Source organism: Babylonia areolata, chromosome 3 (genome assembly GCF_041734735.1).
Source record: "Babylonia areolata isolate BAREFJ2019XMU chromosome 3, ASM4173473v1, whole genome shotgun sequence".
NCBI lineage: Eukaryota > Metazoa > Mollusca > Gastropoda > Neogastropoda > Buccinidae > Babylonia > Babylonia areolata.
In genome coordinates this window covers 64,422,631-64,439,140 of record NC_134878.1, presented here as the reverse complement: position 1 = coordinate 64,439,140, position 16,510 = coordinate 64,422,631, and the positions used below count along the sequence as shown (strand labels likewise).

The 16,510-nt window shown below is 43.2% G+C and overlaps 1 protein-coding gene across 2 annotated transcripts in view; it reads right to left on the bottom strand.

The window, feature by feature from the left end:
• Positions 1-15,256, bottom strand: part of LOC143280684 (ankyrin repeat domain-containing protein 13C-like) — an 18,394-nt gene extending 3,138 nt beyond the window's left edge. For both annotated transcript variants that reach the window (XM_076585421.1, XM_076585422.1), the window contains exons 1-9: positions 15,151-15,256; positions 13,230-13,271; positions 8,971-9,075; positions 7,742-7,873; positions 6,628-6,694; positions 3,340-3,484; positions 1,168-1,299; positions 730-797; positions 389-476 (exon numbers count right to left, since the gene is read on the bottom strand). In XM_076585421.1, coding sequence (XP_076441536.1) covers positions 389-476; positions 730-797; positions 1,168-1,299; positions 3,340-3,484; positions 6,628-6,694; positions 7,742-7,873; positions 8,971-9,075; positions 13,230-13,271; positions 15,151-15,256 — 885 coding nt within the window. The remainder of the gene's footprint in view (positions 1-388; positions 477-729; positions 798-1,167; positions 1,300-3,339; positions 3,485-6,627; positions 6,695-7,741; positions 7,874-8,970; positions 9,076-13,229; positions 13,272-15,150) is intronic.
• Positions 15,257-16,510: the final 1,254 nt, after the last annotated feature.

Below are 16,510 nucleotides of genomic sequence, written 5' to 3'. Positions count from 1 at the left end.
AAAGAGAGGGAGAGAGGGAGCGAGAGGAGGAAGTGATAGAGAGAGGGAGAGAACGAGAGAGAAAGGGAGGGAGAGAGAGAGGGAGAAAGAAAAAGAGAGAGAGGGAGAGAGAGGGGGATAAGAGAAGGAGAGAGAGAGAGATACAAAGAGTGAGGGGGACAGAAAGAGAGGGAGAGAGAGTGAAGGAGAGAAAGAGAGAGAGAGGGGGAGAGAGAGAGAGAGAGAGAAAAAGAGGGAGGGGGAGAGAGGAAGGGTGTGAGAGAAAGAGATACAAAGAGTGAGGGGGAGAGAAAGAGAGGGAGAGACAGTGAAGGAGAGAAAGACAGGGGGAGAGAGAGAGAAAAAAAAAGAGGGAGGGGGAGAGAGATGCCTAGTTCACAACACCTACAGGAGGACTTTGGTCCCAGGAACCTCTGCCGATGTTCTCCATGATGGCTTTGTTCTTCTGCACGTCTTCTGGCGTCAGGTGTTCTCGTCTGCGGGGTGCACACACACACACAATATCTGATCAAAATGGCATGAGGAACTATATTACAACAACAAAACCGACAATAACAATGATAAACAAGACATAAATCATGATTTCCAGATTAGGAATTACAATTGGTAAAAACGATTACAAAAATAAGGAGAAAAGAGCATGATGATAATTAACTATTGAGCCAGTCAGAGGAAGATAAAAAAAAAAAAAGAGAGAGAAAAAAAAAGACCAACCAAAAATGGTCTGACCTTTTCCTAGACTGTAAGATGAGTCCATTGACATAGTAGAAGTCTGCCTTAAAGTCTCCCACCATCTCCTGAAAAGCAAAAATATACACTGCACATTTAACTGTGGGAACATAGAGCTGTCCAACTTGTTCAAGTTCAATGTTTGACAACAGCTGAACAATGTATACTCAGGAACGCACACACGCACACAATCGTTCCCTTCCCACATAAACGCCAAGAAGATAGGAATCAAAACAATGAAAATGAAAACAAAATAACAGCATACAAACACATTCAAACACACACACAATACATAACAAACACATATAAAACACATGCACACACACATACACACAACACATGTGCACACACACACACACACACAAAACAGATCACACACAGCATACACACACACTCAAAACACACATACACACACAAACACCCACCCTACACACTCACCGTTTTATCTTCCCTGAAGAGCCAGCCATGCTGAGCGCGAGAGAAAGTGATGTTTTTGGTGGACATCTGTGCCGACAGTATGTCACTGCCCATCAAGATGCTCACTTCCTCTTCAAGACACGCGTCACTTTCCTGATTTAAACAAAAACGAAGGGAAAAAAACCCAAAGGAATTAATCAATCACACATGTGTAAAATAAACAAAGGATACACTTATGACTGGGTGTAGGTATACTAAGAAGAGTGAAAGGGGCTGGGGGGCTGGTGGTGGTGGCAGAGGCACAGTAGTGCTGAATACATGTACAATGGGGAAAAATGTATGTCTCAACAGGTACTGAATATAATGGGGGAAAAAATGTATGTCTCAACAGGTACTGAATATAATGGGGGAAAAAATGTATGTCTCAACAGGTACTGAATATAATGGGGGAAAAAATGTATGTCTCAACAGGTACTGAATATAATGGGGGGAAAAAATGTATGTCTCAACAGGTACTGAATATAATGGGGGAAAAATGTATGTCTCAACAGGTACTGAATATAATGGGGGAAAAAAATGTATGTCTCAACAGGTACTGAATATAATGGGGGGGAAAATGTATTTCTCAACAGGTACTGAATATAATGGGGGGGAAATGTATGTCTCAACAGGTACTGAATATAATGGGGGGGAAAAATGTATGTCTCAACAGGTACTGAATATAATGGGGGAAAAAATGTATGTCTCAACAGGTACTGAATATAATGGGGGAAAAAATGTATGTCTCAACAGGTACTGAATATAATGGGGAAAAAATGTATGTCTCAACAGGTACTGAATATAATGGGGGAAAAAATGTATGTCTCAACAGGTACTGAATATAATGGGGGGAAAATGTATGTCTCAACAGGTACTGAATATAATGGGGGAAAAAATGTATGTCTCAACAGGTACTGAATATAATGGGGGAAAAAATGTATGTCTCAACAGGTACTGAATATAATGGGGGAAAAATGTATGTCTCAACAGGTACTGAATATAATGGGGGGAAAAATGTATGTCTCAACAGGTACTGAATATAACGGGGGAAAAAAATGTATGTCTCAACAGGTACTGAATATAATGGGGGAAAAATGTATGTCTCAACAGGTACTGAATATAATGGGGGGAAAATGTATGTCTCAACAGGTACTGAATATAATGGGGGAAAAAAATGTATGTCTCAACAGGTACTGAATATAATGGGGGAAAAAATGTATGTCTCAACAGGTACTGAATATAATGGGGGGAAAAATGTATGTCTCAACAGGTACTGAATATAACGGGGGAAAAAAATGTATGTCTCAACAGGTACTGAATATAATGGGGGGAAAAATGTATGTCTCAACAGGTACTGAATATAATGGGGAAAAAATGTATGTCTCAACAGGTACTGAATATAATGGGGGAAAAATGTATGTCTCAACAGGTACTGAATATAATGGGGGGGAAAATGTATGTCTCAACAGGTACTGAATATAATGGGGGAAAAAATGTATGTCTCAACAGGTACTGAATATAATGGGGGGAAAAATGTATGTCTCAACAGGTACTGAATATAACGGGGGAAAAAAATGTATGTCTCAACAGGTTACGTTTCCCTTATCAACACACTGAAAAAGATTAATCCGTACTATTACTTTAAGATAAATCATGACTATAATAATGCAACACACATTTAAGAGACACACATGTTTGATCATAACATACTCCCAACAATTTGTTCATAACACACAAATATAGAGAAAGACAGAGACATCCGAGAAACAGAGCAGGTAGAGGGCCAGACAGAGAGACAGAGACAGACAGACAGACAGAGACAGAGAACAGGTCTCAGTGCACCTCTCCCTTTCTCTCTCTGTCACCCATCCACACACTGTTCACCACCATCCCCACACCCAGGAAACTCAAGGAAAAGGATTCTTCTTCAAGTTCTTGCCCCTCTTATGACTCGGCAAAACAGGAAGAGCATGGTATATGGAACATAAGCATGCTTGAACACATCGCTGCACTCATCTTTTTCTAACACTTTTTTCTCAGGCACACTGTACACACAACACAGTCAAGGGATGAACAAGACTGTCACGGTATAGAGGGCAAGTAACCATGCATAATCTTGCCAGGTAAAAAAAACAACAACAACAGACTTTTTACCTCGTATCGTATCTTCTGGTACACGCCTAATCTGTTGTCGAGGACCGTCAAGGACTGTTGTGGTCTTTCGCTGCCGTTGAACACAAAGGAAATGTCCCCTCGCTCCCAGTGCATGTCGTTGAAATCTACCAGCGTCGTGTCCAATCTGTGCAGAAAAAACAGAAAAGAAAAAAACCAAGAGAATTGTTAAATAAGCAAAGAGGGATATATATATATAAGCAAAGTCAAGCCACGTTAAGATATGAAACGACGACATCATCGCAACTCGTCCAGCACCACCAGTTTGTGTCTGTACATATATAAATAGGTGGAAGGGAGAGAAAGGGGGGTTAGAGAGAGAGGGAGGGGCTGAGAGGGGGAGAGGGAGAGAGAAGCACAGAGAGAGAGGGAGGGGCTGAGAGGGGGAGAGGGAGAGAGAAGCACAGAGAGAGAGAGGCTGTGAGGGGGAGAGGGAGAGAGAAGCACAGAGAGAGAGGCTGTGAGGGGGAGAGGGAGAGAGAAACACAGAGAGAGAGAGGGGCTGTGAGGGGGAGAGGGAGAGAGAAGCACTGAGAGAGAGAGAGGCTGTGAGGGGGAGAGGGAGAGAGAAGCACAGAGAGAGAGAGAGGGGCTGTGAGGGGGAGAGGGAGAGAGAAGCACAGAGAGAGAGAGGCTGTGAGGGGGAGAGGGAGAGAGAAGCACAGAGAGAGAGAGAGGCTGTGAGGGGGAGAGGGAGAGAGAAGCACAGAGAGAGAGAGAGGCTGTGAGGGGGAGAGGGAGAGAGAAGCACAGAGAGAGAGAGGCTGTGAGGGGGAGAGGGAGAGAGAAGCACAGAGAGAGAGGCTGTGAGGGGGAGAGGGAGAGAGAAACACAGAGAGAGAGAGAGGGGCTGTGAGGGGGAGAGAGAGAGAGAAGCACAGAGAGAGAGAGAGGCTGTGAGGGGGAGAGGGAGAGAGAAGCACAGAGAGAGAGAGGCTGTGAGGGGGAGAGGGAGAGAGAAGCACAGAGAGAGAGAGGCTGTGAGGGGGAGAGGGAGAGAGAAGCACAGAGAGAGAGGCTGTGAGGGGGAGAGGGAGAGAGAAGCACAGAGAGAGAGAGGCTGTGAGGGGGAGAGGGAGAGAGAAGCACAGAGAGAGAGAGGCTGTGAGGGGGAGAGGGAGAGAGAAGCACAGAGAGAGAGGCTGTGAGGGGGAGAGGGAGAGAGAAGCACAGAGAGAGAGAGGCTGTGAGGGGGAGAGGGAGAGAGAAGCACAGAGAGAGAGAGGCTGTGAGGGGGAGAGGGAGAGAGAAGCACAGAGAGAGAGAGGCTGTGAGGGGGAGAGGGAGAGAGAAGCACAGAGAGAGAGAGGCTGTGAGGGGGAGAGGGAGAGAGAAGCACAGAGAGAGAGGCTGTGAGGGGGAGAGGGAGAGAGAAGCACAGAGAGAGAGAGGCTGTGAGGGGGAGAGGGAGAGAGAAGCACAGAGAGAGAGGCTGTGAGGGGGAGAGGGAGAGAGAAGCACAGAGAGAGAGAGGCTGTGAGGGGGAGAGGGAGAGAGAAGCACAGAGAGAGAGGCTGTGAGGGGGAGAGGGAGAGAGAAGCACAGAGAGAGAGGCTGTGAGGGGGAGAGGGAGAGAGAAGCACAGAGAGAGAGAGGCTGTGAGGGGGAGAGGGAGAGAGAAGCACAGAGGGAGAGAGAGGCTGTGAGGGGGAGAGGGAGAGAGAAGCACAGAGAGAGAGAGAGAGGGGCTGTGAGGGGGAGAGGGAGAGAGAAGCACAGAGGGAGAGAGAGGCTGTGAGGGGGAGAGGGAGAGAGAAGCACAGAGAGAGAGAGGGGCTGTGAGGGGGAGAGGGAGAGAGAAGCACAGAGAGAGGGGCTGTGAGGGGGAGAGGGAGAGAGAAGCACAGAGAGAGAGAGGCTGTGAGGGGGAGAGGGAGAGAGAAGCACACAGAGAGAGGGGCTGTGAGGGGGAGAGGGAGAGAGAAGCACAGAGAGAGAGAGGCTGTGAGGGGGAGAGGGAGAGAGAAGCACAGAGAGAGAGGCTGTGAGGGGGAGAGGGAGAGAGAAGCACAGAGAGAGAGGCTGTGAGGGGGAGAGGGAGAGAGAAGCACAGAGAGAGAGAGGGGCTGTGAGGGGGAGAGGGAGAGAGAAGCACAGAGAGAGAGAGGGGCTGTGAGGGGGAGAGGGAGAGAGAAGCACAGAGAGAGAGAGAGGCTGTGAGGGGGAGAGGGAGAGAGAAGCACAGAGAGAGAGAGGCTGTGAGGGGGAGAGGGAGAGAGAAGCACAGAGAGAGAGGGAGGGGCTGTGAGGGGGAGAGGGAGAGAGAAGCACAGAGAGAGAGGGAGGGGCTGTGAGGGGGAGAGGGAGAGAGAAGCACAGAGAGAGAGGGAGGGGCTGAGAGGGGGAGAGGGAGAGAGAAGCACAGAGAGAGAGGCTGTGAGGGGGAGAGGGAGAGAGAAGCACAGAGAGAGAGAGAGGCTGTGAGGGGGAGAGGGAGAGAGAAGCACAGAGAGAGAGGGAGGGGCTGTGAGGGGGAGAGGGAGAGAGAAGCACAGAGAGAGAGGGAGGGGCTGTGAGGGGGAGAGGGAGAGAGAAGCACAGAGAGAGAGGGAGGGGCTGAGAGGGGGAGAGGGAGAGAGAAGCACAGAGAGAGAGGCTGTGAGGGGGAGAGGGAGAGAGAAGCACAGAGAGAGAGAGAGGCTGTGAGGGGGAGAGGGAGAGAGAAGCACAGAGAGAGAGAGGGGCTGTGAGGGGGAGAGGGAGAGAGAAGCACAGAGAGAGAGAGAGGCTGTGAGGGGGAGAGGGAGAGAGAAGCACAGAGAGAGAGAGGCTGTGAGGGGGAGAGGGAGAGAGAAGCACAGAGAGAGAGAGGCTGTGAGGGGGAGAGGGAGAGAGAAGCACAGAGAGAGAGAGAGAGGCTGTGAGGGGGAGAGGGAGAGAAAAGCACAGAGAGAGAGGGGGATGTAGAGTGGGGGGTAAGAAAGACAGAGAGACTGAGCCACACAGAGAGTGAGAGAGGGAGGGAGGTAAGAGAGTAGGGAAAAGATGTGGAGGGAGGGAGAGGGAGAGAGAGAGAGAGAGGGGGAAAGAGAGGGGAAGGGGGAGAGAAAGAGTGAGAGCAAGAAAACATGTAAAAGATTTCTGAAGAAACAGAATCATGGATGGCAAGTCTCTCTAACTCAAACTCACAGCACCCTCCTCTTGGTTCTCCTGTACCAAGTGGAAAATGACACAAACACTACACAACTCACTTTGCTATCACATACACAATTTATACGTGCATTTATCATGTTCATTTCACCACTGCAAGCATAGTGATCAAGTACATACCTTATACAGGAGCCCTTTTTGAAGATTTTGCAGACGTCGGAAGGTAACATTCGAGACACAAGTGGTACTGAAACAATCATAAGACAATCATGACCGTTGAAGGATTACTGCATGTCAAATCAAAACAATCATTTTAATATTGTCCTCTTCTTTTTTTAAATTAAAAAAAAAAAAATTTTTATGGGGGGAGTGGGGGATGGGGGTGGGGGGTGATAAGGGAGGAACTCAAATTTCAAATCCACCAACGCAATTTATGTTGGCGTCATGTTTTTACGCTAATGCTGCAGCAGCTTCTCTTCCGTCACTCTGATCATAAGCTCCCACTTTTGATTTATTTGCCCTCTGTGTCAAATGCCACATTCATGCAGGGCAAAATCTGAAACGGTTCTTAGAGAAGAAGAATTTCAATATTTTTGTTCAAACCTGAAGCACGGCTGTTGTTTGTTTGTTTATTTTCTTCATTCTTTATTCGTCTTCATATTTATTCAGATACATTTCTAATGGTTAAAGAATAACAACCTGAAGCACTGGGTTTTTTTCTTTTGTGCATGTATCTGTTCAAATACTGATACTGTTGTATGATTAAAGAACAGCACAAACTTTTGTTTGAGATTGGTGTCTACTGTCCAGCTAAGCACAAATACATGTAACCGTACCAGGACTGCCCAATAACAAAAAAACAACCTAGAATACACAAAAAATAACCCCCCCCCCAAAAAAAAAATCAATTGCACTATATACAAAACTGTCGCATCTGAAAAAACAACAAGAACACCACCAACTAAAAACAACCTGGTTACCTGATATGCTTATAAATAAATAGAGAGAGAGAAAGACAGAGAGAGAGAGAGAGAGAGAGAGAGAGAGAGAGAGAGAGAGAGAATCAGAATCGGAATGTTTTATCAACATTCAGACCTCAGCCCCAAGTGAAGGGGTATACGAAAACATAATGCAATTTAACAAAACGTAAGCATATTAATATAATTTATAGACAACAAAACATATATCATATCAGCTTTACAAAGTAACGACTGAGAGAGAGAAAGAGAGAGAGAGAGAGAGAGAGAGAGAGAGAGAGAGAGAGAGGTCCAGAAACATTCCCCCAAACACTGACCCCAGCTGTTGAAGTCCCATTTGAGCTCCAGGTAAAAGTCCCCAATGTCTTTGAGAGCCTGGATCAGTGACGGTCGTCGATCTTCCAACGCCTCTCTTGCCTGAAGCTTTAGCTTGCGTAGTACCGAGACAACTACACACACACACACACACACACAACAGTGGTTTGATTGTGTCCACTCTAAAAGAATTACAAGGTTCATACCAGTTTTTAACCACAAAATTCAAGAACTTTTAAAAATCCATTAAAACCTCAAAGTCCAAAAAACTTGACAGCTATTGAGTCAGAAACCCAAGTGAAAGGCACAGTATGCCCCTTTAATGAACTGTCTGCTGTGTAGATGAGAACTGAAACATATAATATGTTAGTTGGAAAAACCCTTTCAGGATCATCCAAACTGTTTTCACTTTACAACTTAAACCCTAGGGGAACATTTTACTGCCATGCTTTATCTATCAGTAACACTGACAAAAATGATGGAGTGTTTTGTATGTTTGTTTTCTTTTTCTTTTTTTTTTTTCAGAAGAGAGGGCCAACATTACAAACTTTTTTCAACCCTGGACCCCCTGAAAGAAAAAGGAACACAACATTTGACAAAAAATAAACCAAAAATTACAACATCTAAAACCTGAGATCCACAGAAAGTAAAAACAGCCAGTCCCCTTTGGAAATAATAATTGTTATTAAGGTTAAAATACAAACATAGACAGCCAGCCACTTTAAGAAATAATAATTATCAAATAAAAACAAGTATATGATAACTTGCAGGTATGTCACATTTTCCTTCCCATCAGAAGCCATGACTCTACAGTCCAAAGAAGATTCTCTGTGTGTTGTAACTCGCAGTCAGGACAAATTCTTAGCACTATGAAAAAAACAGATGACTGATCCCTTCCAAAACTGCTTTACAAACCTGCATTATCTGAACACATTCAGACACACATGTCCATGCAGAATTACACATGATATATATATTGCACACACACAAACACACACATATCTAAGCTCAAATATTCAAAGATGTGTACACATTTCCATGCACACATTTATGCAAGAAGTGAAGTATTTATGCACACATGCAAGCACACTCACACACACTCCCACATACTATTCATTACTACACACACACAGACATGCTCAGACACTGTATCAATTACTACACAGACACTTTACCAATTACTACACAGACACAGACACACACAGAGAGAAAAAAAGCAAAACCCTCTCACTGGTCTGTCTGTTTCCATAACTGATGGCCTCAGCCAGAGGTGTCCATCCCATGGAGTTCTTCACCTTCACTGGGGCGTTGTGAGCCAGCAACAACTGGACACACTCTGTCCACACGTGTCACAAAAAAACACAATTAAACACACACACAACACCATAATATATTAACTGACAGACTTAATATTGTGTTGTGCTGTACACTCTGTCCACACGTGTCACAAAAACACACACAATTAAACTCACACACAACACCATAATATATTAACTGACAGACTTAATATTGTGTTGTGCTGTACACTCTGTCCACACGTGTCACAAAAAAACACACAATTAAACACACACACAACACCATAATATATTAACTGACAGACTTAATATTGTGTTGTGCTGTGGAATGAGAACAGGTACCATGGAACGCCTAATTGACTAACTAATTCACTGACAACTAACTGACTCAGCAGCAGGGCAAGACCTCCTCTGTTGTGTGGCCTACTGGCGACCTGAACATTGATGTGACAAAAGAAGCCAGGTATGGCTGTGTATGGGTGGTGTGGGGGGGCAGGGTAGGGGCATGGGGGACTGGGAGAGTGACTTGGTGGTAATGCCACTGAAAATGCTGCCGATGATAGGGCAGAAAAAAACAAGTGCTGTACTGGTACACCCCACCTGTGGGACAGAACAAGGTCAACTCCCACTGGCACAGACATCAAGAAAAGAAAGGCGGGGATGGACAGCCACACTCTGTCTTCTTTTTCTTCATTTGCGGACTCCCACATTCACTCACATTAGTGGGCTTTTACATGCATGATCGTTTTTTAACCCAGCGATGTCCCCAATAATACTCTGTTTCCAGGGCAGTTTTGCTTGAAATGTTCTGTTTCATTAAACTAAAAAAAAAAAAAAGATTTGTTGTGCTCATGCACCTGTGTGTGTGTGTGTGCGTACGCGTGCGTGTGTGTGTGTGTGTGTGTGTGTGTATGCACATACACATATATATTATATGGAGTCACAGCCTTCGTCCGCCTTCTGATGAGAGGAGTGGTTAAAAAAAACAAACAAAATTTATTTATTTATAAAAAAAAAAAAAATTTCTAAACAATTCTTTTTTCTATCCTTAAAAAATACCCACTGCACGGATAAAAAATAACTGGAAGCAGGATGCATACATTTTTATGAACAGTTGAGCTGCACCAGCCCTCAAGCACCAACGCACAGGGTCAAACCACTAAAGTCTCTGTATCACTGACACTTCTGCTTCAAAGTGTCAATATGATGCAAACAAAACTTCACCACTGGCACAGAGAACGTTCAACAACTTCCTGTTTGGAACTTTCACATCCTCTACTGTCACAGCATGGGAAGAGGGATTGGGGGGTGGGGGGTGGGGGAATGGTGGACAGGATGCAGTTCAGGGTGTGTGAGGGTGGAGGACGGGGGAAGGATGTGGGTATACATGTATGTGTGGGTGTGGGTGTGGGTGTTGCAGCTGGTGCAGTAGCAGTCATCTGTGACTGTCGTTTGACTGGAGAGAGGATCAATGGGAAGAAAGAATGGTAGTCCCTCTCTGGTGTTCTCTTATACGTTATAAAAACAACAACAAAACAAAACTAATATGAACAAAAACCAAAACAGATCCAATCTGTTTTTGTTTAGCAAATTCTCTTTCTGGTCACTTTCGTTCAGTCTGTGCTAGCATCAAAGCCATAGCAGTGCCACGGGAGAAAGTGAAGATTTGTTGACTGAAGGACAATTTGTGTTCTTGTCAATGGTGTTTCAACATTCCTGGTTGCACCAGTCACCTCTTAAGTTCACCACACTCCTTAAAAAAAAAAGAAAAAAAAAAAGAAGCTTATTTGAAAGAGGGGAAGTAAAAAGAAATAGGTTCATTTTTTCCTGCTGACAGTGAGTAAAAAATACAGACAGGTTCATATTTTTCTGCTGACAGTGAGTACAAAATACCTCTAGAGACAGGGTTTGTACCCAAACAAGAGTAAAACAATTCACAACCTTTTCACAAAATTCCAAGGTCCATTTGGACTGAATTTCCAAGCTCAATATTCACTGAAGAGTGGGTCCCTTCAAAGCCTTCTTTGTACTCTGTCCTTACGTTATCGACTTTACAACGGCTCAGCATTCTGATTCACTTAAATCTTGAAATGACCATCAACATTCTTAATGAAGGTTAGTTACAAACACCAAAATGTTGCACTGGATGAAAGTAATGGGAAATGAATATGAGAATGGTTATACCTCGTAGGGAATGAAGCTATCCCTGAACATTGATTAAAAGAAATATGTTTGATTTCTATTTCGGATTTGAGCCTTTGATATTTTTTTCTCCAGAGAAAACACTGCAAAGATGTTTAAATGTTAATTTCTTTTGTTTCAGATGGTACAACAATTTAAAGGAAATTTTCTTCTTTTTTTTTACGCCGGAAAAAGAGGGCGCTAGCCAGCGGGACAAAGTAGAGGTTACCTACTTCCGGGAGGTTATCGGCCGTAGTTACTTTCGTTTTCTCCGCATAGGCAGATAGTAGTTTGCACAGGACAGGAATGTCAGACCCCTGCCGGAGTCTGCACTAATTGGGTCACGGTTAAGTATGTGTAATTAAACAAACTTTTAATAAACCCTATTCAGTTTTTATAGCCTTTCTGATACCTCTAAAAGGGTACCTCATTTTCTTCCAACCTTTAACAACCATACAGACCGCGAAAACATGCACTCATCCTCAATCTGAATCCTTCTCCCCTTGTCCTGTCCTTCATCAAAGTCAGCAACAGAAAGTGATAGTGTGGAGGAAAGCATGCTACTGCGTACAATAACAGGGAGGGAGGGAGGGTGGGGAACACACACACATGTACACACACACACACACACACACATACATACATATATACATGTATAAAGAAATACATACATACACACACACACATGTATACATACATGTATGCATATGCACACACACACATACTCACATACATACATACATATATACATGTATAAAGAAATACATACACACACACACATACACATCCTGCACCATGTCAGCTGCTGTAGCTGGACTGATATGGATAATTGCTCAGTGATGATGTCATTGATTGATCATAGCTTTGGCTACCCAACCCCAGTTTGTATTTTCAAAGCACCAGTGGGCTCTGTGTTTGAATATATGTCTGTTGCTGCTATCTATAGTGTTTTGCACTGTTCAATTTAACCCTACTCTGTGTGTGTGTGTGTGTGTGTGTGTGTGTGTGTGTGATATGTGTATTTTGATGTGTTTCTGTAGATGTGTGAGTACTCAGCTGTGTGTGTTTTTATGTCAGCATAAACTTTATTAAAATTTCACAGGCTGAAAATATGCAACCTTGATGACAAGTCATAGACCTATAAAACGATACAAAGGCCTTTTGATGTGGGTTATGTATTGCCTGTACACTTGTCACACATGTGTGTCGTAACTGTATGTACTCTGTCATTACTGTTCAGCAGCTGCATGGCTGATTACATGGCTGATTTGTCACTAATTAACTGCTGTAATGCACAGGCGTCTGTGATGATATAACTGATGTGAGTAATGTTGAGTCTGCACATTGCCACTCTCCTGTGAAAAATGAAAATGGAACTGCTGTTACACACCACAGCATTTGCATTGTAGTGGTTCGACAATGTATATGTTCTGAGGTTACCCACTGGAAGCTGGGTTTTCAATGTGGTTCTGTAGAAATGTATTACACAGCACTTACATTGCCTTTGCTTCTACGAAACTATAGCCAGGTCTTGGGATAATCCGCTATGTGTGTGTGTGTGTGTGTGTGTGTGTGTGTGTGTGTGTGTGTGTGTGTGTCTGTGTGTGTGATTTTGACAGGAAAACAAATGTGCTGACAGAAACTGAGGGGAAAAAACACAACTAAATGGTGCTGCACCATGGCAAACTGCCATGTCTGTTATGAGAAGGTAATGTTGGAAAAAAAAGAAAGAACCCCCCCAAAAAAAACAAAAAACAAAACAAACAAAAAAAAACAACCCAAGAGGAATGAAGTATGTGATATATCATTTCTTGATTCACTGATCCACTCTGATCATCCAGTGACTGGGGCACAGTTATAACTTATAGTTCATTAGCTGGTGTAAAATAAAAAAGCGACTGTCATGAGTTCTATCACAATCACAGTGACACAATCTACATTAGATATCTTAAAGTTTTAACTAAAATGACATGACATAATATAGCATTTACGCTACAACACAAAGTTTACAGACCTGTATGGCCCAGCATGACTGCCAGATGCAACGGAGTGTTTCCTGGAAAAAAACAAAATAAACAGACATGCATAGTGTGGACACTTCTACTGTGAGAGAGAGAGAGAGAGTGAGAGAGAGAGAGTGCGTGTGTGTGTGTGTGTGTGTGTGTGTGTGTGTGTGTGTGTGTGTGTGTGTGTGTGTGTGTGTGCAGTGCGTGCATGTGTGAGTATGCACAAGTTTTTACATTGATATGCCCTTGTATGTATCCTAATTTCTAATGTATCTGTGTTTGTGTACAATTTTTTATTTATGTTCGTACCTTGTAATGTACTATCCCCCACAATATTCCATGTGACCCTGGTACACTTGGTAATTAAATAAAGACATATTCTATTCTGTTCTATTTCCTTGGATTTTAACAAAACACACACACACACAGGGAAACACACACACACAACTTTATAAATCTCCCCCAAATATGCTAGGATTCCACCAGTGAAATCTTAGGACTGCAAGCAGAGAAATGAAAATGGACGCCTACTACACCCTACTGTGTCTCCATCTTGAGTACTGTTGCAGGGACTGGAATCCTCACAGTCACACCAAGGATATGACCATGACCTGCTGGAGGCCATTCAGATAAGAGCAGCAAGATATGTCACCAACTGCTACGACACCACCAGTAGTGTCTCGGCTATGCTCAATGAATTAAAGAGGGAATTGTTTGAATCATGAAGAAAAAATTGTCAACTATCCATGTTCTACAAACTCATAAACGGATTGGTTGACATCTTATCAGAACACTACCTTTTCCCTAGCACCACCCATACTAGATACAACTACTTGCTTAAGTTCAGACAAGTTGCCATAAAAACAAACACATTTATATATATATATAAATAGTTTTTTTTCCCAAGGACTGTTCCAGTGTGGAATTCCCTGCCAGCATCAGTTGCTGAGGCCCCCACCTTGGTATCTTTCAATAGTGAGCTTAGTACCCTAACCTTCTAAAGCCTCTGAGTAGAGACCATGTATTGCTCTGAGTAAAGAATGATGGGCTAGAACTGTGCCGGTCGGTATGATTCCCAGGGAGCACTTTCCTAACCAGTGAGGTCCTGCCTAGATACTAAGTAATAAAGGCCTGTGGTCTATCCCTCATTCTTCCCTCTCTTTCTTTCTTAAAAGCTGTGCAAACTCAAATCACTTGAAGGTCTAAACAAGACGGCGTGACAAGATTAATGACTGAAGAATCTCCCAATTGTTAGCCCAAGATTTGATGATACTGCTGGTTTTGTCTCAAAAAAAAAAAAAGAAAAAAAAGAAAGAAAAGAGATGTCATTTGAGACTGCCACTGTAACACCGCAGCTAGAGAGAAGATAAATCTGCATCAGCTATGTGAGTATGTACTTTTGGTATGTGTTAGACTGTTACTCATTCCTAAAGCTAGACTATTTTCTTTCCAAGTTTAACTGGATTCCATAGCAAAACCAACTAAACAGAAAAAAAGAGTTAGAGAAGGGTAAAAGTAAAGACCTCTATTTAAAATAAATGTTCTTTAAAGTCAATTTAGTATTTGTTTAAATTAGAAAAGTATACGCTGAACTCTGCTCAATGTTTTAGGGGGAAAAAAAAGATGCCGGGGAGATGGTGGCCAGTGAAGTCTTACTTTTTCACAAGTTACAGCACTGCTCCCTCACAAACAGTCAGAAACCCAACAAATCTGCATCCCTTTCTCCCTCTTATACAGAAACACATTCATGCACAGTTCAATATAGTTTGAATGTCACTGATGATGATGAAACTGGATTTTTTGCTAGGATGATTCATAAGTCGATAAGTCTTCTGTCGACAACTCTTCTCAGCGTAAGTCGTAGCATCATGAACGTGGATAACACTGAAAGCGGTATGCGATAACATGAAAAAAACCAAATCAACTTACCATGTTTATCTTTCTCTCCCAGATCATGTGTTCGGATTAGCTGTGCCACCCGTATTTTGTCCCCTTCAAACACACTAGCGTGAAGAGGATAGCTTTCTGTCGCCATCTTTATTTACACTTGGCAAAGAAGGGGGGAATCATTTGTGAACAAAGTAACTATAAATAAAATCTTTATAGAAATGTAACGGAATAGGACTATTTCATGAACAAAGAATTGGTCTAAACGGATCTGTTTACATTCAATGTAGACGAAAATCACCGTACGGTGGTGTATGAAGCGTTAAAATCGAAAAGTACTTTCGCATTTGTTGAGTCTCCAATGACTACTCATTCCATGCCTCATAAGAATTATGTGGAAGGAAGTTATGCATAATAATCGTTGGATTGCTTTCCTGAACGATTGTATCCAAAGAAAGTATTCATTCTGTCGCAAACGCAAAGATGTTTTCGACGGCTAAGGATGTGAGATTTTATGATTACTATGTATCTCAGTGCATCCAACCATCGTGGTACCATGCAAATATTGCTGGAGAGACTTTGACAAATTTGAATGATCAAGAACAAGTTCCAACTTCACGTTGACCCATCAAACACTAGAATTCCCTCCCGATAGTAGCAACAGTAACAACAGTTGTAGTGTTAGGAGCAGCACTTGTGGCGCGGGTGCACCAACAGTCTTAGTAATGACTGTATCTAGTATTACAAGCCTCGCGGTTAGTTTGTCGGTGTCTCTTTCAATTATAATTTCCCCAGCTCTTTGGAGTTTGTAATGTTCCTAATAAAATCATGTAAAACAAAATGTCGTGACAAGACACTATCGCCCTGCAACATATTGAACCGGCAGCATATCACAGCACGGAGTGCATCACAATATAACACGACAGGAGGAAGGTGCCGGTAGAATGGCTAAGACGCTGTTAATTATCTGCCAAATACAGTGTTCATGAGATAATTATCTGCCAAATACAGTGTTCATGAGAGTCTGTGTTCGCTCGGCTAAGACGCTGTTAATTATCTGCCAAATACAGTGTTCATGAGATAATTATCTGCCAAATACAGTGTTCATGAGAGTCTGTGTTCGCTCCCAACCCGTGTACTTTAATTCTATCAAGTTTTACTGGAAAATCAAACCTAGCGTCTACTGAGTCATTCGGATGATACGAGAAACCGAGGTTTCGTTCGCAGCACGCACTTGGCAAACTGAAAAAGAGCCCGTGGCAACAAAGTGTTGTCCTGTGGCAAAATTCTATAGAAAAAAATTCACTTTGATAGGTACACAAATATATAATCATGAAATCAAGGCCTGACTAAACGCATTGGGCTGTGCTGCTGGTCAGGCATCAGTCTGCCTAGCAGATGT